Below are 25,893 nucleotides of genomic sequence, written 5' to 3' on the forward strand. Positions count from 1 at the left end.
AAATTTGACATCTAACAATAACGAAAAGGACAAACTCAACACAAATAAAATGTACAATTGCATTTTATTATTATTAACCATTTTCAACAAAGAAATTATCCACGTTTCAGTTTCTGCTCACATTAAATGGAAATCGAATCTGTTACATGAAAATAACCAAAATACAGACAGCTCATATCTACAGGTAGAACGCAACAAACAGTACAAGTACAGAGGGACATTGTTAGAGTTACGTTTTACTTTGCTGTGTTTGTGTGTGTGAATGTCTACGTTTCTCATTCAGCTCATAAAAAAATGTACAAGCCAGCCTCTGGTCGTCACTGCTTAAAAAACAAACATTGTTGATAAGTGTGTGGTGGCTCAGGACCAGAGAAAAAAACACAGAAGAAGAGGTGAAGCGTCTCAAGTTGTCAGCTCATTTCCTTCGTCTGCTGCTTGATGAGCGGCTCGGTGACTGCCTGCTGCCACTCCTACCAGGACGGAAAAAGAAGACAATAAATCATTGTTTATGAAGACTCGGTGCACGGGCATCACCATCTCGGCATCGTTGTCAGAGCCCCAGCGCACTTAAGGGTCACATTATTGCGTCACTTTAATATCTGAGGTTTCTAGTTAAAACGTCATCATGCAGAGCTTCAGACCTGCGGCTGGGCGAGGGCAGCGCTGCTCTCATGTGTCTTGGAGGAGAATAACTGAGCGAGCGAGAGTCTCTCAGTGAATCAGCAGGCACCCTTCCGGACCTGGCAGGGCTGAGGGGAAAACACAATCAAGTCTTAAAAACTACCACAATGGTGAATAACTATGCTTTGATGAAAGTCTTGGTGGCTGAAACGAGTAGGCATGTTTTTACTGATGTTATGATTCAACACAATATTACCTTCGTGAGTGCCTCATACTTTTTCAACGATTTTGAACGGGCAAGATCTCTAAACTGAAGAGCACCAGAGGGACGCCATTTTCCACACCTGAGCAGCACTCCTTGTGTTTGCTTTCTGACTATGTTAAAATAAAGTTCACAGACTCACAATATCCTCCATGGGACGGATCTTTAAAACGCAGCATGAAAGGTAGAAGCTGCTGACATCAGACACTCCCTCAGAGCTTAGTCCTATTAGAGCTGCTGATTCATAGCCAATCAATAAAAGATGACCCAGTTATACCGCAGTGCACTGGGGATGTGCTCCAGTTCAAAATGTAAAAAAAATATCTTAAGCATCTTAAATCTACAGTATGCTTCCATCCAGCCATATGCAGCTTGATTTTAAGTGTACTTCTAGGCACAGCAGCTCTTAATAAACCAGAAATGAGTCCAGTTTTTCTCTTCTTACCTCTTTTTCTTTGATTCCTTTTCATCCTCTGATGAGGAGGATGAGGAGGGAGAGCTCGGAGCTTTGACTGTCTTCCTGTTAAAAAGAAAACAGTAACAAGTGTAATTATCAATAAACTATTGAATAGTTTATGATTAGCCAGAACACATTTTTATTGTTTAATAATTATCTGATCATAAACATTTGTTTCCTGTATCTAATGTATGTCAACTTTCTCCTGCTTACCCCTTTTCTCCTTGCTCCGCTTCAGAGTCAGAACTGTCTGAAGAGGAGGATGAAGATGAGGAAGAGGAGGAGGATGACGACGAGGAAGAGGAGCTGGAGCTGCTGCTCCTGCTGACTTTCTTGTTGGTATTCGCCTCCTTCCCGTTGACGGCACTCTCACGTCTCACTGTTTGGTCTGATGGTTGAGGGGCCGTCACCGGTGATTCCTTCCTGCTTGGATCTTGTGAAGACCGTTTGGTTTCTGATTGGCTGCCAGCCGGAGACCTTCTGGAGGTGACATCAGAGCGCCTGGACTCCGACTGGGAGCCTCGTCTACCTGAGGTTGGAGCGTGTGACGAGTCTCTGGAGGGGCCCTGTGAAGAAGAGGAACGACTTTTCTGCTCTCTGTCCTCTCTCTTCTCATCCCTTTGCTCTGTTCTTCTGTCTCTCTCTGGTGCCGTCTTTGTGTCTTTCCTCTCTGGTGGTGGTGGTGAAGGTGAGGACGAAGAGGAAGAGGAGGAGCTAGAGGAAGATGAGGAAGAGGAGGAGGACCTGCGGGGTTGGGGAACAACCTTTGGTGGCAGACGCTCCTTTTCCCTTTGTCTCTCTTGTTCTAGCTCCCTCTGCCTGATCCTCTCTTGTTCCCTTTCTCTCGCTCTCTCTCTGGAGAGGGAGCGGCTGCTCCTCCTTCGCCGCTGAGGAGAAGGAGAGCGACGGGACCTGGAGACATAAAGGACAAACTCATTGTCATTTCAGCCTCTTAAAATTTGCTCCCTTATGGCATCCCCTTAAATATTAATCTTAAAAAAATCTAAGCTTGCCAAATGTTATTCTTTTATAAATAAATATCTAATGCTGGACAGATCTGAGAAACTGAACTTTGTAACAAACTGAATTTGAATGTGTGACAGATTTCCGGGTTTAAAAACAATGAGCTGTTGACCTTGTGAGTTGAAAATTTTTTTAAAAAATCAAACCAAAACATAAAAGGTAGAAAGCATCATATATAGTAATAGTGAGAGTCTCATGTTTGTGACAGCATGAGATAATAAAATGAATGGCGTCCTCCTCGGCTCAGCTGTACGTGAGCTCGCTCAGTGGTGATGCATGTTCCCTCTGTGCGGTGATACACGTGGTGGCTGTTGTTGTTAGCAGTTTCATGTAGGAACTATTTTCTTTGTACCAAACAAGTTCTGTAGATCACCTTGAGTAATGAAATCATGATTTCTGGAAAATGTTTGTTTTTGTTGTTGCTGCTATGAGCACCACAAGATAATCTCAATAGCTGATAGCTCCAAAAGTCTCACACCAAAACAATCTAGATGGACAAACAGAACTACAGGTAAATATGCTTTTTTTATGGATATGGATTTTTTTTTTTTAAGACCCAGCAAATGCAGGTTTCTCATCCTACCTGCTGGGGGGGCTTCGCCTCCTCGGGCTTCTGGACCTGCTCCTTCTGGCAACACGCTCACGTTCTCGGCCCTTCTCCCTCTCCCTCTCCCTCTCCCTGTTCTTTTGCCTCTCCCTCTCTCTCTCCCGCTCTGACCAGGCTGGAGGAGGAGAAGCTCTCCTGAATCGGCCCGGGGACTCCTGATACTGCCTCGGTGGAGTGCGACGGGCTGGGGAGGCGGTTGAGGTTTTCTGGGCCGGGGAGTGTGACCTTGCAGGCCTCCTGGCTGCGCCCCTATCCCTCTCCCTGTCCCTTTCCCTGACTCTCGCCTCCCCCCTTGTTTTCTCTGCCTCGGCCTCAAAGGGAGAGTACCTGTTGCTGCCTCTGCTGGTGTCGGCTCTGTTGGACGGGGAAGGAGGCGGAGAGGGACTGTCCACCTGTGTGGGGCTGTACCGTTCCTGACCTTTTGTGCGGGACGGGTAACTCTCTGGAGGAGCTCTGTGGGGAGGTCTTTCCCTCTCATGTCTGTCTCCTCCTCCCTCTCTCTCCTTCTGGACTCGTCTCGGTCCGTCGCCCTCAGGAGCAGAAGCAGGGCTTTCCTTTCTACCATTGGCTATATATCTTTGGACTGCAGCCCCGATGGCAGCTTGTGAACTTTTGGGGGGGCTACCTTTTTCCCTCCCTACTGGCCCGGCCGTCTTCGCCTTGCCCTCATCTTCAGAGGATGAGGATGAAGAGGAAGAGGAAGATGAAGAGGAGGATGAGGAGCTATCACTGTCACTATCGCTGCTGCTACCGCTGCTGCTGCTGCCACTGCTACTACTGCTGCTGCTGCTCTCCTTCTTTTTCTCAGCCTGTTTTGCTTTGTCATCACGTTTCTCCTTCCTCGGAGGGCTGCTCCTCTTCTCCTGGCTCTCCTTCATCTCTGGTCTCCTGTCTCTCTCTGCAGGCCGAGATCCATCTCGCCTACTTTCTGCAGACGTTCGGAGAGCCTCGTCTCTCCTTCTGCCTCCGTCCTGACCTCGCTCTCCGTCTGGTTCCCGGTTCAGATGCCTCTCCTTCTCCTTAGTGCTCTCCCTCTCTTTTTCTCTTCTCCTCTCCTCCTCCCTTTCTCTCTGACGCCCATTAGCAACAGGTGAGCGAGAGGCAGGGGACAGGGAATCCCTCCTCCTATCATTTTTATGTTGGAAAGGAGACACGTCTCTCTCCTGTCTCTTTCCAGTGTCTCTCCTGTTGTCATTTGGCACCCGTGAGTCTCTCTCAGTCCTGCGCTCCCTCTCTCCACTCCTTTCCCTCCTTCCCCTCTCCTTCTCAGGGGGAGGGGAGGGGGACAAGGAGATGTGTCTCTTGTTTTTGTCCTGTTTATTACCGTCTTTTTCCCGTTCAATGTCTCTGCTCCTTTCCCTCCTAGTCTCCTGTTTAGGTGGAGGAGAAGGAGATGAGGAGGAGTCATGTCTGGTCCTCTGAGGAACACTCTCCTTTCCTTTGTCCCTCTTTTCTCTGCTTCTTGACCGCCTCCCTCTCTCCATGTCTCTGCTCCTTGAACACCTCCTTTTCTCCACATCTCTGCTCCTTGAACGCCTCCCTCTCTCGTTTTCTCTGCTCCTCGATCGCCTCCCTTTCTCCATCTCTCTACTTCTGGAGCGCCTCCCCCTCTCCCTCTCAATGTCTCTGCTCCTTGAACGCCTCCCTCTCTCAATGTCTCTGCTCCTTGATCGCCTCCCTCTCTCAATGTCTCTGCTCCTGGAGCACCTTCCTTTCTCCATCTCTCTGCTCCTGGAGCGCCGCCCTTTCTCCACCTCTCTGCTCCTGGAGCACCTCACTCTCTCTTTCTCCTTTTCTTTGCTTCTTGAACGCCTCCCTTTCTCCCTCTCGATTTCTATGCTCCGGGAACGCCTCCTCCTCTCCATTTCTCTGCTTCTGGATCGCCTCCCTTTCTCACTTTCCTTTTGTTTGCTCCTGGATCTCCTCCCTTTCTCCCTCTCCCTGCTTTTCTCTGTCTGTGGTGGAGGTGAAGGAGATGAAGAGTCATGTCTCCTCTTGGCGGAGGTCTTCTCCATCTCACTCGGTCGTTCTTTTTCTCTCTCGAGATTGGGCCTCTTCTAGATTACAGAGGAAACATTTGTTGGTGTCATTTTACACAGAATTTTATGTTTGACAAAGGTAACAGTAAAATACCTATACATGATAAAACCAATCAGTTCGAATTTAGTTTAAGATACTATGAGATAAAGAAACTTTAACTTAAAAGTTTCAAAGTGTAATCAGTCCTACTGACAGCCTCAGCCTTACCCCTTCGCCTCCCTGAAGATGTGGGCTGTGCTCCTTGTAGTCTCGTCTCCTCCTGTCTGGTGACCTCCCCTTTCTACCTTCCTCAGCTTTTCTTGCACTTTGGTCCTGTTGACGTGATCTCAGTGGAGCCGGAGATGGGCTGTTGATACCATAAAACAATATCATACAGTGAGATGCCTTTGTCTGGCAGTTGGATTTTGATCAGGTTCAGTGCAATAAAATCGTTTGTGTTTGTTCATCTAGATTGTTTTGGTGTGAGACTTTTGGAGCTATCGGCTATTGAGATTATCTTGTGGTGCTCAAAGCAACAACAACAAAAAAAAAACATTTAACAGAAATCATGATTTCATTACTCAAGGTGATTTAAAAAAAAAAAAAAAAAAAGTAATTAACAGCTGATCCAAATGACCAGACTCGAAGGTGGGGTAAAACACCTGCTTTCACAGCTGGTTTGGTAGCCACATCTAACAATAGTCTCTGGGTGATGGCGTATGAAGTATTAATAATTTTTTTTTTTTTTTTTTTTGTTTATCATCGCTAGTTATCCAGTTATCAAATCTAAAATGTGCCTCATACTGATGCCTTAAGGCAGTCCATAGATTAAGGAACCCTGGATGCAGTCACAGTTTACATTTCTGGTGAAAATTTGCAAATAAAAATGTGATCTGTTCCAATTTCATAATAAAATATATCTGTCTTCTAAAGATTTCATTTCAACTTTGCTCTATTTTTAAAAATTCAAGACAAACTTTATTCATTCATTTGTTTTTTTTAATCCCAACTATCTCTGGCTGGTTTGAGGAAGCTGCTTTACTTTTCATACAGCTCTGTCGGGGCCGTATATCACAATCAATGAACACACATTATTTCATAAAACAGATTTTACTGCACCGAGGTACGAGTACTTCCAAATCTGGACTAATCCAATAAAACAGACAGAGATCCGTTCACCTCTAAGTAGCTCATTAGATTCAATAAGACTTCTATCAGGACACAAAAACAGATTTTTATTATGTGATTATCATGTGATTATCATGTTATTATCATGTCGTACCTGTGAGCAGAGCTGGAGGAGACACTCCTGGCCTGCACTGCTTTTGCTTTAGGAGGAGGACTCGAACTTTCACTCTTCTTCCTTTTCTTCTTTGACACCTTCTGCTTCTCATCTGAGGAACTTTGAGAGGTCAAGGAAAGGAGAAAATTACACATCGCTATTACTTATAATTCTCACCATTTGTTATGTCACTGCGTTACAAAAGCAAGTTTGGTTGTACTGAATAGGTACTAATATTCAAGAAAAGAGTTGGAGCTACAGGTGTCAGACCAAGAGAAAAAAGACTCTTTCCAATAACACTTTCTGTGGATTTAAAGTATGAATTGTGCCAAGACAAGATCCAAGCAACAATGCTCTGCTGATTTTTTATGAGACAGGACAGATATTCAAAAAAACACCTACCTGTCTTCTTCCTCTTCTTCTGATGCATCACTGAAACACAAATGTTTCAGTCAATAATCCATATTGAAGTGAAAAAATTATGAGTAGAAAGGTTTTAAGTATAATGTATAATTATAATTTAAGAATAATGTAATAGAATACCGCTTCTTTTTCTTCTTTTTTGATTTCTTCTTCTCTCGTCGAGGAGACGAGGAGGGACTCTCTGAGCTGCTGACAGAAGGAACACAAAACGGTCAGTCGGTCTGTTCTTGGTTGTCAGGACCTTTTTCTGCTCTCATGCTCATTTTCTCACCTGTCTCTGTTCTTGTTTTTCTTCTTCTTCTTTCGACTGCGCTTCTTGGGTGGAGCATCTGAATTGTCTGAATCTTCCACCAACCTGAGAGAGCAAAGGCAACAGACCTTGAGTCAGGGGCAGAAAAAAATGCTGAGCAATGAGTGACAATTCACTGTAGTAAATGACTACAAAATGTTGGTTTTAGCTCATTAACTACAAACTTCTAAGCTTCACTGTGCTTCCAACTGAATTGGCCAAGAACACATCAAGTGTTACAGTTTCTTAAAAAGTTTTCTACTTTTGTCTGAAATGAAAAAGAGCCGTTAATCAGATATGCCCTCCAGCACTGTGGGTGTGTTTTGTGCTCATCATACTCACGTATATTTCTGCTGCTGCAGCCTCTCCCTCTCCATGCGCTCCTGCTCTCTCTTCTCCTTCTCTTTCTCCTTGCGGTCAGCTTGGAAGGATGATCCGTCCACATAGTCGCTGGAGATGCCGAAAGCAGCACGAAGACGGTCGTTCTTCTGCTGGTTGGCTGCAGCCAGAGCATGAGTCTCTGTCACCCTGAGAGAGAACAAACCACACAGCGTTGTTTTACTGACACTGTGCAATATGAACTGATGCGATGTACCAGATTCTAAATGTGGCACAGCACAACATCTGATATTGACCGTGTTGCAGTTTCAGCCCAGAGACTTTCGACAATCACATTTCATGTTTTCTAAATTTATTCTGTTTTGAAATCAAGAACTTTTCAAGCACAAATTCAAACAGGCTAGGGCAGTATACTATGAGGGAGCAATGCATAATGAAAGAGTAATATATTTCATTATTTTAATTTATATCAGCAAACGGCTTTAACATCTTTGCGGGCTGCACAATTATTCACAATGTAATCAAAATCGCAATGTGGCCAGGTGCAATTTCTAAATTGAAGAAGCCGCAATTTTTGTGACAAAAGGTAAAACGTGTGAAAAAACAGCATTATAATGAAGTACTGTTGCACTATACTGTAGCGTAGCTGCAGAGATGTCCGGGACTACAAACCTTGTTCTCCAGACATAAGAATACATGTTTGTTTTGTACAGACTCCAACACGTCACATCGTCATGATGCTCATTTTTTTCAGTGAAAATGAAAACTGTGATGCAGAAATGATCATTCCCACTAATTGTGAATAAGATTTTTTTTGACCATATCGTGCAGCCCTGACATCTTCATATTCAGATGTCTCAGATTTACACCCTACAGTATGTAACAAAGCACTATGATATGAATTTTGAGACACTTTCCAAGTATATATAGTCACGACTATCTTTTATTCCACCAGAATTGTTGGATTTCTTTTTAAAAATAATTTAAGCCATGTGGATTCTTGTTGTGCTTACGTTGGTCTGTCATTGGTGGTGGGAGCCGGCTCCTGCTTCTCCTGCAGCATCATGCGGAAACTGTTCACCTTCTCCTCGATTTCCTCAGCTGAATACCTGACCATCAAACAGAGCAGAGTGTTACATATTGTACAAGTTAAAAGCAACAATCTGGCTACTGTTCTTATTTGTGTCTTCCGGTAGGAAGCTTCTGTCCCTGCATGTTCCTGTTATACAGTAGACCTATTCTAGTAAATCATTAAAGAAACTCATATCCCTATGATGATCGTAAAATCATGATGAAAAGAAACATGTCATCACATAGTTAAAAAGAAAAGGTCAAAACAAATTCAGTAGTTCTGCGACAATTAGATGACTTTAACAAGCTGAACTGATCTCTATTTTGAGAACTGATTAATCCATCAAATAATAATAAAAAAAACCCAATACTTGACATTAGATCAAAATCAAAATGAGAGGATATGCAGCTTGGCGAAGTTTTACATACACATACATAATTTTTTTAGGTTTGTCACTGTTGTTGATCACATAAGCAATCTGAAGATACTACTTGTACTTTCGGCTCTGGTACTTGTAGTACACATATTATATGAGAGACCAAAAAATTATTGAAAACCAACAAAGCAATCAATAATGAAAATATCTCAGTAGCTGTGGGTCAGGGTTTAAGACATTATACAGCCGTTTACAGCCTGGACTTCAATAATTGTGTTGGACTCTACGTCAGACCCTACAAGACTTTTGGGCAGCAGCGATGGTTCATTTATCTTAAGGGTCGTTACAACTCCATTCGTGTCAGCAAAACCCTGTGTAGTCTGTTGGTACAGCATTTGTCTTACCCTTGCTCCTCCATCATGTCCTGCAGCTCGGCACACTTGACCTCCAGCTGCCTCTTCCGTTGGTGCTCCAGGATGTCAGCGTTGGGCTGCCTGTTGAGCTGACTCTCCAGCCTCTCCCGGTCCTTCTCATCCCGGTCACCACCACGCTCATCACGTGGCCTTTTGACCCGCAGGCTCGACAGGTTGCGTTGCACATAGCCATTGGTGCCGCTGCCCCGCGGAGTGGTCAGACCGATCCCATTGTACATGGCTCTGCAAAAAGAAGAAAACTGGTGAGAGATGCAGTAAGTGGTAGACCCACAAAACATCAAAACCCAGAAATAAGAGATAATGAACAACTATCACAGCATTAATCAGCATCTGTTTTCTGTAAGGACATTTTTGATTAATTTGATGTATATCCCTCCTTATCTTTCTGTAGTGGATGACGGTGGAAGTCATCTTTTGCATGAATCTTAGTTAAATGGCTGACAGTGACTATGAACAGGCCTTTAGTGGGAGGATTCATCTGAGGACAGCATTTGGTGATCATCTTTCCTGCTTGAAGCCATAATTATCTCCAGGATCTTACTTTTAACACAAATCATCACATAGTCAGATCTCCAAAATACAGAGAAAAAACCGGATCAAGACTTAAACCCAACATCCTAAAAATTAAATGTATATTACGTATTTTAACTTTTTTAAAAAGCCATCAGCCCAAGCCTCTGAAGTTTATCACTTTGCCATTTTACTATATTGAGGGACTCGGTATTCTAAAATGGCTGACATAAATAACAACGACCGTTGACCTGACCGTATTTTAAACTATATGAGGTTAATCGACAACATCATATAAACGGTGATGTTAATGCAGTGTCCTGAAATCACCGAAACATCGACAGAAACACCTTTAATTCAGGCGGCATTATGTTGCCAGTTTGTGTGAGGTGTGTGGCCCGTGTATCGTACAAAGCACCGTACATGCTGAAAGGCTTATGAAACACTGAGTTAATCCAGGTATAAATATACATCCTAGTTCACATTTGGTGAATTAATACAGGATAAAATGTATTTTGTCGCGCATTAGCACGTGCAACAGAATGGGCCTGTTGCTACATCTGAATCTAAAGCAGCAGATTTCTGATGACTAACGTTAAATACTAACATTAGCTAACACTGGATAAACCGAACCGTGGTTTAACTCACAGCTCTATTATTCAGTTTAATACGCAACAGGATGGATTCAATGCTACAACGCGACATTTCTAAAGGCCCCCCAGCCACACTTGTGCGTAGCGAACAATTCCAAACTAAGCTAGCTAGCTACAGTTAGCTAACGTATTTGTAACGTACCACTGTTTTCTCCGGGAGCGGAGAGAAAACGTTGTCGGAGGGAATCTGGCGATAAGTAATGTCCTGTAGAATCAGACACCGAAACGGACCTTACAATAACTGCGTCTTTAGAAATGTGAAAAAAAGAAGTTACGTGGCTAGTTAGCTATCAGCTAACTGGTGTGAGCTCCAACTAAAGGAGGAACGAGATGAAAACCCAATGACGTCAGACGCACAGGACGTCTGCGCTGCGTTGCGTTCACGTGTTGGGGGCGAAGTTGTACAATTACTGGAGATGGGATTTGATCAGAGTTTAGGTCTTTTTATCCATAAATTATGCTCCAGAAGTCCAGCTTCTCCCCAGATGAAATGGACATAATTCATTTCATTATTTTTTAAAGCAAAATATTACCTTCACAAAATGAAGTGGCTTGACAGATTGACCTCCTGTCATATTTTTAAAGATACAGATTTTAAATCATATTTGATTTCTATTAAAAATTAGAACTGGAAAACAGCAGATACTATTAAAGTATTTAGACATTTAAAATTGACTTCTTTCATTTAGCTTTCGTAGTGTTGATCAAGGGTCTCCTTACGTTGTCAAACACTGCCCCTCTGTGGCAAAGAAATAACACAATTTCCACTTTCTTGTTTTTTCTATAGTACTTCACTCATTTTTATAGTCACTCATTTTTTGTATTTTATTATTTTATATCATTGTATTTGAGTGAAAAGGCGAACCAAAAAAGGACTAGTGTGATCCTTCCATGTGACTCGTCCTTGACATAACGAATACAGAACTACATTTCCCAGAATGCCACGGGCTAATTTTGACGCAAATTTTGAGATAAAGGCACCCTGTCAAATTTCGACCGTTAGTGACGCCGAAGCCAGTGAAGAAGGCGTGTGTGCGGCTGCTCTGCGGGGTCGTTTTCCTCCAAATATACAAAGAAATTCACTATACGAACCCAACCGACGCTGGATCAGTAACGATGGCTGAAGGCGACAACAAAAGCGCAAATATGCTAGTGAGTATTAACCAAATGATGCCTGCGAATTTAAAGGGGTCTGTGTTAAAGGGTGTGTTTGTAACAGTAAAGTTAGCTTCAGCTGTTGTCGCTAACATGACGGCGTTCACGCAGCCGAGGATGGCCCTTATTTGTACATTTGTTCAATTAGCGTGAACTTTGTACCGCCAACCTTACTAGCGAGTTAGCTTTAATCGCTTATCCGACCATCCGTCAAGGTGCTACCGCAAGGCTGTGACGGTGACAGCAGCTAACAGCAGCTAACGCTAGCTGCCAGCTAAGCTAGCTACTCAGCTAGCTTCAACAGGGACGTTTACCCTCTGTAAGCTTGCTGCTGGCCTCTAACGCTAACTTGTCAGCCCTTGTACCTAAGATAGAAAGCATGACATCGATCAATGATGTTTCCACAGGATGAAAGATATGCGTGGTTAGCGCTGGTCATTTCCTTTCCCTGCGTGGAGGCATAAACTGCACAGTCATATCAATAACGAGAAATACCGTTATCAATAACTTGGCTTATCGCTAAAGGCACCCACCCATCGTAGACTTGTGACTTAGCGTTAAGTACATTGATATTCTTTAAATTCAGGGTACACTGCAGTGTGACAACTAGCCAACGTTAGCTAGTTGTCACACGCACATACGACGACGAATTTCAAATATGTCTGCAACAAGACAAACGGATATTACCTAAATTCAGTTTTTATAATTGAAGAGGTTACAAAAACTTTACTGTCCAATAATGTGAGAATTGGCTTCGGTTCCACCATGAGATACACCTTAAAATATAGATTATAAACATGCATTCATAATATGATCTGACATTCAAACACACCTTAAATAATGCTTATATAAAAGAGGAAATGTAAGACAGACATCTCAGCATTCGTCTCCTTTTCAGGGGAGTGTATTGCAGTTATCTAGAATGAATTTGGGAGAATGCGTTATTGAGAGATATCCCACCTCACTCCCAAATTGTGCTGATTTTATAGAAATGTTGAGTTTGAGGAACAGTTGTTAATGTTTGTAATTTTGTGTTGAGGCTCAGGAAACGGCCCAGCTGGAGGAGCAGCTGCAGGGCTGGGGTGAGGTGATCCTGGCTGGGGATCGCGTTGTTCGCTGGGAGAAGCCCTGGTTCCCTGGAGCCCTGATGGGTGGCACCACCGTGCTTTTCCTGTGAGTCCATTTTACTGTGTGCTGCACCGCAGACACACACACACACACACACACACACACACACACACACACACACACACACACACACACACACACACGGGCACATAGCTGGCATAGCACACATTTCCTCCCTCTCAGCAGTGAAACATCTGTTACAAGACAAAGGGTATCTACATCGATAAGTTGCTCTACACTGGTTCAAAATCCAAATCACAGATGGATGAAAGTGTTTTAAAACAATTGGGCTGAAATGTTAAGCTTTGCCCACACTTTGAAACTCAGAAGAAGGAAACAATGTAGATTATACCAGATTAGATTTTCTAAGTTGTTCTTTTGTTTGTCAGAGCAATTCTTGGCTCACATTGCAGGACATGACCAGAACACTAACACATTGTTTTCTGTGTGGTTACTGAATACCTTTTTGCTAACAATCCTTTTTTATGTAAAATATGTAATTGTGAACCTCTTTATCTCTGGTTCAGTCAGTCTCGGCGCAGGACCTTTTGTATTGTCTTTGCAGATGGTCTTTTAACATTACAGCATACATATGCAGAGATTTCTGATTCACAACAAGTAGCTATTTTGAAACTACAATAAGATAAGGGAAAGTGAACAAGTCTTAATCCCTGCATGGATTATACAAAATGCTCTTTGTTCCATAGTACTGGTTCATACCCATGACTGCCTGCTTTGTCTTCCTCCTTCCCCAGGCTGATTTACTACTTGGACCCTTCAGTGCTGACTGGGCTCTCCTGCTCCGTCATGCTGCTCTGCCTGGCAGACTACCTGGTGCCCACCCTCGCACCCAGAGTCTTCGGCTCCAATAAGTGGTGAGAGCCTGAGGATAAAAGTCATGTTGGGGATTAAATGGGTTTTCCATCAGACCATAAAGACATGTTTATTTCTCACCTATAAAATATGCCCTTCTGTTTTACCTTCCAAGGTCATTTTCCCAATGTTTTGTGAAATCTAGCAGCAGCATCCATCCGTTTCTTCCTAAACACTTTGTGATGTTATTTTTATTTTATGGTGTGTGTGATTAGAAGATGCAGTATGATTGGATGTCACACCAGTTGGCATGAGATGAAGAACAAACTCTACAAAGAGTGTACTGTAAATTACGCTGCAGCTGGAAATCTGAACTTCCTTCATTTGCTAAATTAAATTTGAACTAAATCATCAGTTTGAGATTATCACGGCTGTTTGATCTCAGTTCTCTTCTGCTCTGAGCCATTTCAGACTCACTTTGGAAGAAAATGGGAGTTTTTGCCGTCACTAAGGCGACAGTCTAAATGTTGTCACCTGAATCCCGTCTCACAGGGTGTCCAACCACTTCATGCAGCTTTGACATTACATAGTGCTTACCTAACATTGCCTTGACTCGGTTGTGTGGATGTGATGTTGAGAATCAGACACCCAGGACAGGATAGAGTAACAGCCTGCGGTTGGCACAGTGTCTTGGACGTCCATCTCTCATCGGACGCCTGCAGCCTCTCAATATATATCCCTTCATCAGCAGAGCGTGACCTGCACCCTTTTGCACCGCTGCACATTCCTCAGGCCGAACAGCAGACATACTGTCCAAGGAGGAGCAGCAGTTAATTATTTAGATAAATAAGTAGATTACATTGTATTTTTACATGCTATACTTGACATTAATTGAATTGGAGTCATTCAAAAGCACTAGCCTTTTGTCAGGGTTTACTCATGGAGGAAGTTAACTGCATAGATGAGTACCAACTTGCATGCCTGAGTTTAATAGACGGCGTTGTACTTCTAGATATGTCAGTAAAGTGTAGCTGTTGAACAGTACAGTCTGAAGACTGTTTAAGATTATGCTGTGTAGCTCAAGCTGCTGCTGATTCACTGAGCCTGCAGCAGAGTCAGCCAGATCGCAGCAGTGTGAGTCTGTTTAAATGGAGCTATTAAAGTCTGGTCATGGTCCCCATTTGGCTCCCTGACAACAAGGACAGAAATACGGAACGATGGCTAAGCAGAAAGTGAAGGCCACTTCTCCCAGCTGCTCTCCTTCTGTCCTCCAGTCGAGACCTTCAGTAGAGACATAACTCTTCACTCTCCTTCACTTCAGTCTCACAGCACTGTGACATAGAAACGCAGCGTGTTTTCTGTCCCTAGTGGTAGTAAGGAAATAAAGAATTGCCACTGCGCCATCAGGTCTTTGTCTAATGAAAAAGTAAAAATGCCCGTTGTCTCCAATTTGTTTTGTCCAATCAACAGAATAAAGCCCCCAAAATAATCGGCTTATTATTTTAAAGACAAAAAAAACAACAAATATTCACATTTAAGAACTCGGAACCAGTGAATTTCTGGCTCTGTTGTTTAAAATTACTCAAGAGAAATCGATTAACAAAATAACGTTTCTGTAAATTCACTTATGAAGTAATCATTTTGGCTCTAATGGAGATGACCTGAACAATCTGATGAAACCAGGGAGTTTTCTTTATTTGGTCATGATGTTAAAGCTTAATGCAACAACGCTAGCTCTACAGTCATGAAAGAGGGAACTTGAAGGCTATTAACAAGTGAGGAAAGCTGTCTTGATTTGGCAAACTGCACTGAACTCATCAGTTTCCTCTTGATGTCAAGGTTATTAAGAGCTGTTGGTCTGAAAAACATCCATCCGCTTCTGCCAGGATGCAGCAAGTTTTGTTTCTAATCAAGCCCTCAACCTTTCCTCGTTCACAGGACCACTGAGCAGCAGCAGCGTTTCCATGAGATCTGCGGTAATCTGGTGAAGACCCAGCGTCGGGTCGTGGGCTGGTGGAAACGTCTCTGTGCCCTCAAGGAGGAGAAGCCCAAAATGGTAAATGAAAATATAAAACTGAAACTAATCAGTTGGCTATCACACACTATAGGCCCATAGACCCATGTATCACCCGTAGAGCACTGCAGTAAATGGAGCCTTCCTGTTCATTTGACAATAGTGAACTTTCTCTGTGCTCCAGATAAAAATATCCTCAGCTGATTTGGCTTTGCTGCTCCACTTAGAAACCCTCAAACTGGGTTACAGTCTGTGATAACCGGGTTTTTCACAGTGTGCTTTAACACTGTTAGACACAGTCGTGAATTCAATGACAGCTTTGTTGGTTCCTTCAAAATGTTCTGCTAATTGAGTTATATTGCAGTACATCTGTGGCATGACTCTTTGAAACTCATTGAATGATTATGTGCGTGCAGTCGGGGTGTGCTGTAGGTTGACTGTCATGTGACCTCTGCTCTCCACAGTACTTTGCCTCAGTGATCAGCAGCTTGCTGGCAGTCGCCTGGATTGGACAGCAGGTGCACAACCTGTTCCTCACCTACCTGATTGGTGAGTTGGTAATCTAATCTGGATTGGCTTTTGTTTTATGGAATTTTTTTCCCCCCATTTTTACCTGTTTGGTCTGGATAAATGTCTTCATTCACTTAATTATTATGCCATAGTCTGTCAGTATAATGAGCAAGCATCAAAAATAAAATCATTCTAATCTTTCTGCTGTCACGAGACCTGATCACCATCATCCAGTCTTTATATGTTGTTTTAGTTTTCTGAATTCTGTCGTTCTTTAACACAAAATGTAAATACGATTATTCAGGAAGTCAGGTTTTGGTTACAAGTGTTCAGTTACGAGAAGGTGTTAACTTTTGAAATCTGCAATGAGATTTTAAAGCAGATACAGTAAAATGTTTGACGGTGATGAGCTTGTTGTGTTAAATGTAAAGCGTTGGTGAGAGATGTGAGACCTGACCTTTTTGATATAAATCAATTTCAACATATCTAGTAAACATTTGAGAAGAAAACTGGGTTCAGGGATTATGTTTCATTCACATTCTGTGTTGAATTTAATGAGACATTTAATCGATTCAAATGAGAGGCCAATTGGGAAACTGAAGCTTTGGTCATCATCTTCTATTGCTTCATCCATTGAATGTGCAGGTTTTGCTCTCTAAAAATGTCTGCTGTGGTTTACTACAGATCAGATGCTAGTCACACGTAACCTGGCAGAAACAGGAAGTGATAGTTGTTGTTTGTCAGTTGCAAATGTCACTGCTTGTCATGAGTTTTTATGCTTGTTCTCTGCGGGGAAGTGATTATTACCTCCTGCCAACGAGGGTTGTTTTCCCCCCTGTTTGTTGGTTGGTTGGTTTGTCAGCAGGATCACACAAAAACTACTGAACACGTCTCCATGAAATTTGGATGGAGTGTGGTTCTTGGCCAATAATAGACCACAATAACTTTTGGTCATTTCTCACTTTCTTTAACTATGTGAGATGGCGCATTTTGCAACATTTCCATTAATTTCTCAGGGAATAATTCATGGATTTTGATAGAAAAAATCAGTCTTAAGTGGCTGGTATCTGAGTCCAAAAGGGGACTGTTTCTAGTTGATGTATTCAGAGGCCGCTGTTATCTGTGTGTGTTGTAACTCTGGAGTACAAACTGCAGTATTCCTGCTGTTGAAAGGCTTTTTTTCTTCTCTTCCCCTCCCCATGACATCAGTTCTGCCCATGATTACAAAGCTTCCTGTTGCAGTGACTCAGAAGTGCAGCAGTAATTTAGATCAATACCTGCATCCCTGAGACACCAGACAGGAACAGTCGTATTCAATAAGCATGGTCATTGTTAACGACAGGTTTCAGGAAACCATTTAACTCATCAGTTTACTGCAAATTGAGATCACGATGGCAACTGCCAGATCAGCTCACAGACCTGTACCTTTTTTATTTTGGCTGGCTGGTTAACATCCTGTTTGGTAAATAGTTGCCCACTTCTTGAATAAACATCTGCATGAAAGATTGCATAGGTGGAGGGCACTTACAGTAATCTGGCTCACATTGAGGGTGAGAGACTGTTTCCAAATAATCTGCAGGACACAGAGAAACGAGATCCGTGTGAATAAATCGGACTCAGAAAGGGGAGAAATCACAGGGAGTACCACCCGCCTCCCCTGGATGATGGTCGGTTCAAGGATTATTACTCGTATGAGGATGACTCGGGGAGTCTCTTTTCTCCGGAGTTGACATTTTCTTTACTCGAGGCGTTCAGAGCACTCCTGGTAAACGTGAGGCGCTCTGATAGGGCGCTAAATCCGCTATAGGCTCTGCTGTGAATTTTAAAATGACGGGAGGGACACCTGTCAGTGTTACCGCTGCACAGGTGCCTCAGGGAGAATGACAGTTGGTGAATCAGTAGGTTGGCTGGCTGTGTGGGAGCCAGTCATCAGCTACATGAGCTGAGACTTGTTAAGTATTCAAATGAGGAGAAAACCTTGACGAGGTAATGACTTGAGAGAGGGAGCATGACTCTGAGACAACAAAGTGCTCTTTATTTTAATCTCAGATCGAGTTTCTATTGAGGCTTACTTGGTTCACCAGCTGTTTTGCTTTTTTTACAGTCTATTAAAGAAGCTGTCTGTTCGCCAGCCTGTACTGATTCGATCAGCTGATCATATACAAACAGAAGGCTCTGATTGGGTGTGGTCGGAATCGCATAACTTTCTTTACTTTAAGGACATACTGTTGCATGCAGCATGCATACAATTGGGACATATTACTTTGTGCGCCTTGAGCTTTGACCCTCTTTTTGGGACACACTAAATCTTTTCTGGCGTACTGAATGGTAGTGTGGGTGTTGGATTGCAGGGATAGACTTTACTTGGTCGGGTCCACCAGATATGTTCATGGCTGCCCAAGTATATTTGGCAACACATTGTAGCCAATGTGTGTTTTTGTTTTGTTTTTTTATTTCCAAGAGAGAACTTCAGAAACTCTTAAAATCCCAACAGTCCCCTGAAGTGTTTGTCTAATTACTTTAAAGGAAAGAAACACATTTAGCAGCGTTTTAATACAATGTTTAATCATAATTAAAAAAAAAAAAATGAGAGGGTATTAGGGCTGTAACTAAAGTATGATCTATGATCCTTGCTTCATCACCCACTGCTTTGGGATAGTTTTACTAAGAGAATTTATTATAGTCCTTTTTATTATTAATTGCAGTTTTAAGATTTCAGAAAAACATCTCTTTTTTTTTCCCTTTCTTTTTTTTAAGGATGACATTAGAAGTCTGTATGAAGTGCTCAATGGGACTTTATCAGTCAAACTAAAATGATGTATAATAACGTACTGTGTTTTTTTTGCCCTTTTATTATGCTCAGATGTTTATGTAGGATTTATGCAAATTTCAGTTTAATGTCAAGCACTTCTAATTAAAGTAAACCTTTCCAAGAACTGGTCATGACTATATATGATTAAAAAGCTTAACTCGTGTTTTTGTGCCCCCTGCAGTGAGCTTCCTCCTGCTGCTGCCTGGCCTGAACCAGCACGGCGTTATCACCAAGTACGCATCGATGGCCAAGCGGGAGATCAACAAACTGCTCAAACAGAAGGAGAAGAAGAACGAGTAGATGAAAGTGTGCAGGGGAATCTCTGAAAGATGAGCCACGACACGAAAAGGAAGGTGGAAGGAAGTCGTTTGAAGAAAAGAGAGGAGAGTTTCAAGTTAAAAAAGGGCCTCCTGCTCGCTTGGTCTCTGCCACAGAGGAAGACATGCGTCGTTATTTTATTTTCACACATTGGATAAGTTTCATTTCTCCTCCCACTTGTTGACACTTGCGCCTCATCACCCACTTGATTTTTTTTTTTTAATTATTTCTTTTGAATTTATCTTCATGCATGCAGCAACCACAAGTTTATCTGATGCTGTCACACTTTCATGCACAATAATGAAAAGCTCAACGCCACACATGCTCCCCTACCACGTACACAAAGGCTAAATCTTCCTTCTGTTTCCTAGTTTAAGTGTGCTTCATTTTAAGATGTCAGTAATGCTTGTAAGCCATTCCCTCTCTTAGACAAAGTGACTACTGAGCAGTTTTTGTAGCATTACTGCATCATTTTAACCTCTCAGATTCCTCACAGTAATGTTTTTTTTTGTTTTGTTTTTTTCTGAATTTGTCACATAAGAACAGGTCATGTAAATCGTACCTACCTTACATTTCTGCTTTGGTTGTTTTTAAAAATAGTGCTGAAAATAAAACTGGATTTAAAGCGGAGCTCGTCAGGAGTGAAACTGTCTAGAAACAAGCCTACTGCTGTACCGCTGCTAGCTGGACTCTGTGGTCTATTAGCTCTTCTATGAAACCCCAGTGTGTTACCGGTGTGGGGTGTCTCTGTGTAAATAGACCTCTCCCTGACTCTGTCCCTGTCAGTCATCTTTTCCTCTGTTCTTGTTATTTATCTGTGTTCTTTCCTCCTCCGTCTCCTCGTTTATGGTCTCATCACTGTCTTTAACTCATTTCATTATTTGTCTTTATTGGAGATCTTTACGAAGTGAATAAAGTTTGATTTAAATGAAGTTTTACTCTCCTTTTGTTGGTTGTTTCCTAGTTTAGCAGCTGTATTTTCATGGCTTTCATTGTTGTTTAAGGTTTTTTCACTGGCCTTATAATGTAAATATAGTATATTAACAATGTGACAAAGTTATTCATTTACGTTTTAGCTCCTTAAATTATATTTGTTGTATAATTCTGCTAATCTGAACAGTTGAAATTAAAAAAAAGGTTTGGTTTTTATGCATATTTGTTGATGTGAAAATATTTATAACATTATAGTGATGAAGGCTTGTTGGACGGGCCCCCTGGGGACGTCTGCTTTGGGCAACTGCCTAAAACAGCTGAGGAATAACCACATTTCCACCTTTTAGCAAATGCAAGAAAATGATATTACTTCAAGAAACGGGACATAGAAATCTTCATAGTTGGTCATTCCAGACAACGACACGTCAGCTGATGTTGACGACCAGATGGCTGAAATGTTTAGCCTGTCTCTTTGATTTGACATTTCTATTGATCCACAAACGTACTGATCGGGGGAGAACGTGTGTCCCAACACTTTCTTGGTCACAGGATGTTAAAAGACAAAACATGTCATATAAAGTGAAACAAGCTTTAAAACAATACGACATCAGTGGAAACTAAACCAAATACAACATGAAGACTTCCAGCGTGTATAACCTCACGTCACTCTATAAATATTTAACAATGACACAGATGTCCCAGAGGCAGCAGACCTGACAGACTCGATGGTTATGTTTCTCGACATGTTACAATACAAGAATAAACCAAACAAATGATATTTTAACGAGGCCTCTCTGGTTGCTTTTCTTTCTCTCCCTCAGACTGATCTCACAACATGACAGACTCCATGTTGTTTCCCTCCAGGGCTGTTCCCAGCTTTAACAAGTTCCTAGAGAGAGCTGTCTGGTGACATGCCACACTGAATATTTACTGTTATCTGCCGCGAGTCTGATGCACTTAACTCAGGCAAAATGTAATCTTTGAATCATCGCATTATCTTTGATAAACAGTTGCGTCACAGAGGGAGAAACAAGCTCTTCACTGGGACTTTCCCAATGAGAATTTCCGGCAACACATGAGAAGATGTTTTTCCACTTTTACCTTCACAATGTTCATCCTGGAAGGAGTCAAGCATCACAGGTGGGCATATATTTATTGTGCAGGTGTTTCCTGTCAGTCACTAGAGTGTATAAATGTTGTATTGTGTGTCAGTACAGCCTGAGTGAGCAGCAGTCTGTCTCCCAGCGCCTCGCCGCCCACAGCAGCCTGTCTCTGGACCGTCTGCTGGGACTCCCTGGACCGGCCGTCTGCCTCTGTTCACCTGCATATAATCATACATTTTATTTACATGGTGCTTTTCATGGTATATATTCAAACCCCTACACCAGACCTATTCAACTGGTGGCCCGTGGGCCGACTGCAGCCTTTAACAATCTCATTCTGGACCAAAAATACCAGAATCAGTCATTAGTAGTTTCATTAGTTACATCTCTTATTTCATTAACCCAGGCTGTTTAATCAGAGTGAATTTAGGAGAGGAAAAAGGTGCATTTTTTAACTGCACTTTTGTCTACATAATGATTATTTTTCAGTTGAGAGAACTAAAAAACAAAGAGGAGGAAAAAGCGTAAAGTGAAGACCCTTGATGCTTCACTTGAACGGCCCTGCCCTGCAGAGTGAGTGCTTTGTAATCCTTTATCACAGTATGTGTTACCTGATTGTGATATAGTACATTTTCTGGAAAATCAATTGATAAATTATGGATCAAATGTCCAGATTAGAAACATTAGAAAATGCAACACTGCTCATTGATTGATAATAACTAATATTCTGTGTGATGCAGTTCCTCACTGTGGCCACTGGAGGGCAGTGAACAACCAGGATTATAAACGCCCCCAAAACAAACAAGCACTTCCTGTAAGTACTTTTTAAATAAAACAATAAAAAGTGACAGCAATGTTTTTAATATTATAAAAGTGAATAACATATTCATAAATTAATATTTATTCAAGGGCAGTTTGGTGGAATGAATTACACGCAGGGTTTATATTGTTTAATAACAAAGTGTATATTATAACTACGACTATTGACACATAATAGGTAAAATTATAATGGAAATATTAATCATCACATTTCTGTCTCATTCCAACTGAAGAGTGAGCTGAAGTGAAACCTTCAACAGTCTCATGTTTGAATAATTTAGGTGAAATTTAAGACATCCAGAGTGAACTCTGCAGGTGTGACTGTGGACTTATTGATCACCCTGGATGTCATGTAAATATTGCAGTTGTGTGTATTGATCACACTACCTGTCAGTATGTTGTGATGGTGCCACTGTGTCGGTCTGCCACCTGCCAGCTGTGGTGAGCCGTCAGTGACGGGGAGTGTGTGCTCTGTTCTGTGGGTGGTCCGGTACTCAGGTGGATCCTGTGAGGTGGTGATCTCTCTGACGGCCTGCCCACTGTGATACCGAGCCCAGTTTTCCTTCTTCGGGTCGGTCCTCTGGAGAGAGACGTAGGTACTGAAAGGTTTGACGGACCCGGACGTGACAGGTCACAGGTGTTTTGTTTCTTAAAAAGAGATTTTATTTACAGAATGAACTAACTGTGGTGGATGAAGCTGTTCATAGAAACACCAGAACTCCAAAAAATAACCAGAAAGCAACATGTCACACCACATCCTGTCAAGAGAAAGACTGATACAGGGCTGACGAGGCTGATCTGTTATTGATTAGGAGTGGCCTGTGGAGTTTTTTGTAAACAAACAAAAGTTATAGCTACATTCAGTGTTACTCAACAGAACGTATTGTGTGTCTGTTTTTCTAATTATCAGAATCTTTTTCTAATTTTTGTTTTTTTTATTTAATTGCCAATGAATTAATGTTAAAATGCTCTAAACTTTGGCTCTGATGCAGTTTGAAAACAAATCCCATACAATCAGAAAAATCAGAAGTGTGACTATAAAATCTACAAGAATCAATTTCAAGATTTCATCACAGAAAGAATCAACAAGCTAAAAGTCTAAAACCATAAAACACATTCAGGACACTTGTAGTGATGGTGATGTATTCCTGGTGTCACGTGTTGAGTTGAGCAGCCGTACCGCTGTGATGTGTTTGGGCACTTCTTTACTGTGTGACTGCAGCTGACTCTGAGGCGGGTCCGTGCTGTCACTCAGATCCAGGCGTGTGTGGTGCTGTGAGGGGAAGCTGGGATCCCTCTGATAAAAGATTACAGGACCTCCGTCAGAAGACCTTCCAGAATAACTCTGACCAACACAAAGACACAAAGTGATGAAGACTGAGAAGCATCCTGATGGATCCATCTGACCCCAGGATCAGTTATTACAGCAGGCTGACCTGGTTGTGGGTGGTGGTGTAGCAGGGTGCCATGTCACCCAAGGTTATCGTGCTCTGATGCAGATGCCTCGGTCTGGTGATCTTTGCTTGACTTTGACAGCGACAACTATGGTGGGTCAACCTCTGGTCCATCAGACTGTCCATGTCGAGGCCTCAGCCGAAGCTCCTGAGGATTTCTGTTCTTCTCCGGACTGAAGTATGAAACAAAATAATACAAAAAATGTGTGCACAGATCCTGCTGGACTCTCAGAGAGAAAGAGACGTGTACATACAGAGTAAATCTTAATAATCTGATTCGTCATGTAGATACGACTCTGACACTGGAAACAATCTGCTCCTTGTTGTTCAGCTAAACTTTGAAAAAGTTTCTCACAACTCAACCGATTCACTCAATTCTTGTGCTATTTCTTACAACAATATTTTACAAGTGGAGTCTCAACAGTCCAGTTAAATGATGCTAATTCTGCTAAGCTTGATTTGGTCCCGATGCATCCACATGAACCAGAACATCCACATGAACCAGAACCTCAGTGTAGATGTTTCTCTGACTGAGGTTGTGTTTGTAAAGAATAAAGAGAAAGTTAAACCCACATGAAGAAATTAAGTAAATCAGTGACGATACCTCCCTCACCTGCCCGGCTGTTACTTACCTGAGACCAGTCAGGCTGCTTCTGTGGAAACTGTTGTCACGGTTACGAGAAAACAAAAACGCTGCAGGACGAATTTCAAACATTCACATGATAAATGGATCCAAGTTTACTTACGACCTTCTTATTGTGAACATTATCACACAGATTCTAGGACTGCGTCGTTCTGTCCCACTGGATAATCTACATAAACAAAAGCTACTCATATTTAATGGTGAAAGTAACTAAGTACATTTACCTCGGTACAATTTTCTCCTCCTGCTGCTGTACTTGAGTACTCTGATTATCTGTTATTTTATACTTCTGCTGCACCAAAATCCAGAGGATATTCATAAATATATAGTAAATATTGTTCTCCACTTCACTTATCAGGTACAGAATGTACTGACTTCTGTTTACATGTTGATAATGACTAAATAATATATATTGGTAATACTTTATAATATCTATCATATCATTAAAATTAACAATTATATACAATAAATGGCAAATTTATAGTTAATTAAACTGTATTTCACTGTTAACAAGCAATGTAATGCTTTTATAAACTATTTGTTCACAATTATTTATTGGAAAGTTGTTGTTTTTACCCCATAAATGTCTTATGAATCATTTTATAGTTTCTTAACAGTAAAATGACTTAACTAAATCTAATCAACTTCAAATTGACCAATTATTAATGATGGTTATTATAAAGTGTTACCCATGTCACTAAGTTCTTTTTAGCATAGAAATAAGTTTAAATAAGTTTAAATAAGTTTAATAAATGTATTTCAGAATGTGTCATATTTGTTCAGAGGTCTAATGTTCATATATGCGCTGGCACTGACTCTCAGCCATTACTGGTCAGTCAAGGTGCAGATGAAAGCCTGTATTATATTATATATTATAATATTATATTCATGCTTCAGTCTTCAGGGTGTTCTGGATGGTTCTGGGCTCAGTGTTGCTGAAGTTCTGGCTCTGGTCCACGTAATACATTGATAAGAACACAGGGGACGCTGTCGCCCCCGTGTGGCCGCAGGAGGAGCTGCAGGCGTGGACTGCTGCATCCATCTTCATCCTCCTCCTCCTCGGCTCGGTCCGTAAACAGCAGGCTGTTCGCTGGATTTCTTTTACAGTTAAAGGCTGTTTCTCGTACGTCAAAATGGCGTCTAACGGTGAGAAAAACAACGAACTTCTCTTTAATGCAATCGATATTTTTAACAGCAAGCTAGTTAGCTAACATTAGGAAATACTCCACCAAAGATGTAACGTTAGGTAACACCGGTGACTAGCTAGCGACAAGATGCTAACAGCTCGATAACAGTTGACGTTGAGGTCGATTAGTGTGAGTTATTCGTTAGCTGTTTATCTTCTCTGTGTAAAGATTTTTTATTTTCAAACCAGCTACTCGGTTATAATACAGAAAGACCGCACAGACTCCGACAGACTCACCGACTGGAGGTAAACCCACCGGCTAGCTAACACTGACTGACCGTTACCGTTCAGCTGGCTACCGGCTCAGTTAGCATGTAGCTCCCGGGGTCCGCGCTGTCAGTTGCTCGGGTCGCTTGTGCCACTGACCCATTTTCAGGAGGCGGGCCCGCCTCTCAGTCCGCTGCAGATGATGGGGACAGGATGGTGTGTTAAAATGTCAGCTGATACTGAACACGTGTGTGTTTTTATCATGTTAACTCAACGCTACAAAACAGCATGTTTGTAGACAATCTGGCTCCAGCTGTTGTTTCTGATTTGATTTCTGGTTAATTGCTCGTTAGAAGGTTTTATTTAATAATAAATGACATTACAAAGTGCCTCATGACATGTGTTTGGTTAGACTACAGCACATGCATGCC

General features: G+C 41.9%; 4 protein-coding genes across 15 annotated transcripts in view; 2 read left to right on the forward strand and 2 right to left on the reverse strand.

The window, feature by feature from the left end:
- Positions 1–45: 45 nt before the first annotated feature.
- Positions 46–13,443, reverse strand: srrm2 (serine/arginine repetitive matrix 2). Of its 3 annotated transcripts, none has more exons than XM_084372434.1 (14): positions 13,371–13,443; positions 9,175–9,426; positions 8,336–8,431; positions 7,326–7,511; positions 6,966–7,049; positions 6,815–6,883; positions 6,674–6,703; positions 6,272–6,391; positions 5,218–5,356; positions 2,947–5,027; positions 1,554–2,252; positions 1,329–1,403; positions 642–749; positions 46–470 (listed from the first exon to the last, which is right to left on the reverse strand). In XM_084372434.1, the coding sequence occupies exons 2-14, from the start codon at positions 9,420–9,422 to the stop codon at positions 416–418; spliced, it is 3,990 nt and encodes a 1,329-aa protein (XP_084228560.1). In that variant the 5' UTR covers positions 9,423–9,426; positions 13,371–13,443; the 3' UTR covers positions 46–415. The 3 variants fall into 3 exon arrangements, with proteins under 3 accessions (XP_084228560.1, XP_084228561.1, XP_084228559.1); XM_084372435.1 differs by lacking the exon at positions 13,371–13,443 and adding an exon at positions 10,510–10,726 and having other exon boundaries at positions 6,815–6,880; XM_084372433.1 differs by lacking the exon at positions 13,371–13,443 and adding an exon at positions 10,510–10,726.
- Positions 11,360–20,049, forward strand: arl6ip1 (ARL6 interacting reticulophagy regulator 1). Its single transcript, XM_084372447.1, has 6 exons — positions 11,360–11,519; positions 12,562–12,695; positions 13,406–13,525; positions 15,402–15,519; positions 15,942–16,026; positions 18,981–20,049. The coding sequence occupies exons 1-6, from the start codon at positions 11,484–11,486 to the stop codon at positions 19,097–19,099; spliced, it is 612 nt and encodes a 203-aa protein (XP_084228573.1). The 5' UTR covers positions 11,360–11,483; the 3' UTR covers positions 19,100–20,049.
- LOC311268682 (uncharacterized protein) lies at positions 14,055–25,606 on the reverse strand. Of its 9 annotated transcripts, XM_084372443.1 has the most exons (7): positions 24,059–24,111; positions 23,409–23,599; positions 23,153–23,317; positions 22,360–22,552; positions 21,266–21,371; positions 17,516–17,560; positions 14,258–14,272 (listed from the first exon to the last, which is right to left on the reverse strand). In XM_084372443.1, the coding sequence occupies exons 2-6, from the start codon at positions 23,550–23,552 to the stop codon at positions 17,527–17,529; spliced, it is 642 nt and encodes a 213-aa protein (XP_084228569.1). In that variant the 5' UTR covers positions 23,553–23,599; positions 24,059–24,111; the 3' UTR covers positions 14,258–14,272; positions 17,516–17,526. The 9 variants fall into 9 exon arrangements, with proteins under 9 accessions (XP_084228567.1, XP_084228564.1, XP_084228566.1 ...); XM_084372441.1 differs by lacking the exon at positions 17,516–17,560 and having other exon boundaries at positions 14,055–14,272; positions 23,153–23,269; XM_084372438.1 differs by lacking the exons at positions 17,516–17,560; positions 24,059–24,111 and adding an exon at positions 25,534–25,606 and having other exon boundaries at positions 14,061–14,272.
- The window catches only part of fus (FUS RNA binding protein), an 18,647-nt gene continuing 17,098 nt past the window's right edge, over positions 24,345–25,893 (forward strand). Inside the window, exons 1-2 of one of the 2 annotated variants that reach the window (XM_084372436.1) lie at positions 24,345–24,427; positions 24,967–25,215. In XM_084372436.1, coding sequence (XP_084228562.1) covers positions 25,203–25,215 — 13 coding nt within the window. In that variant the 5' untranslated portion in view covers positions 24,345–24,427; positions 24,967–25,202. Of the gene's footprint in view, positions 24,428–24,631; positions 25,216–25,893 lie in introns of those variants that run through there. The other variant, XR_014623998.1, reaches the window with a different exon arrangement.

This window comes from Pagrus pagrus, assembly GCF_965226575.1.
Source record: "Pagrus pagrus genome assembly, chromosome: 13".
Taxonomy (NCBI): Eukaryota; Metazoa; Chordata; class Actinopteri; order Spariformes; family Sparidae; genus Pagrus; species Pagrus pagrus.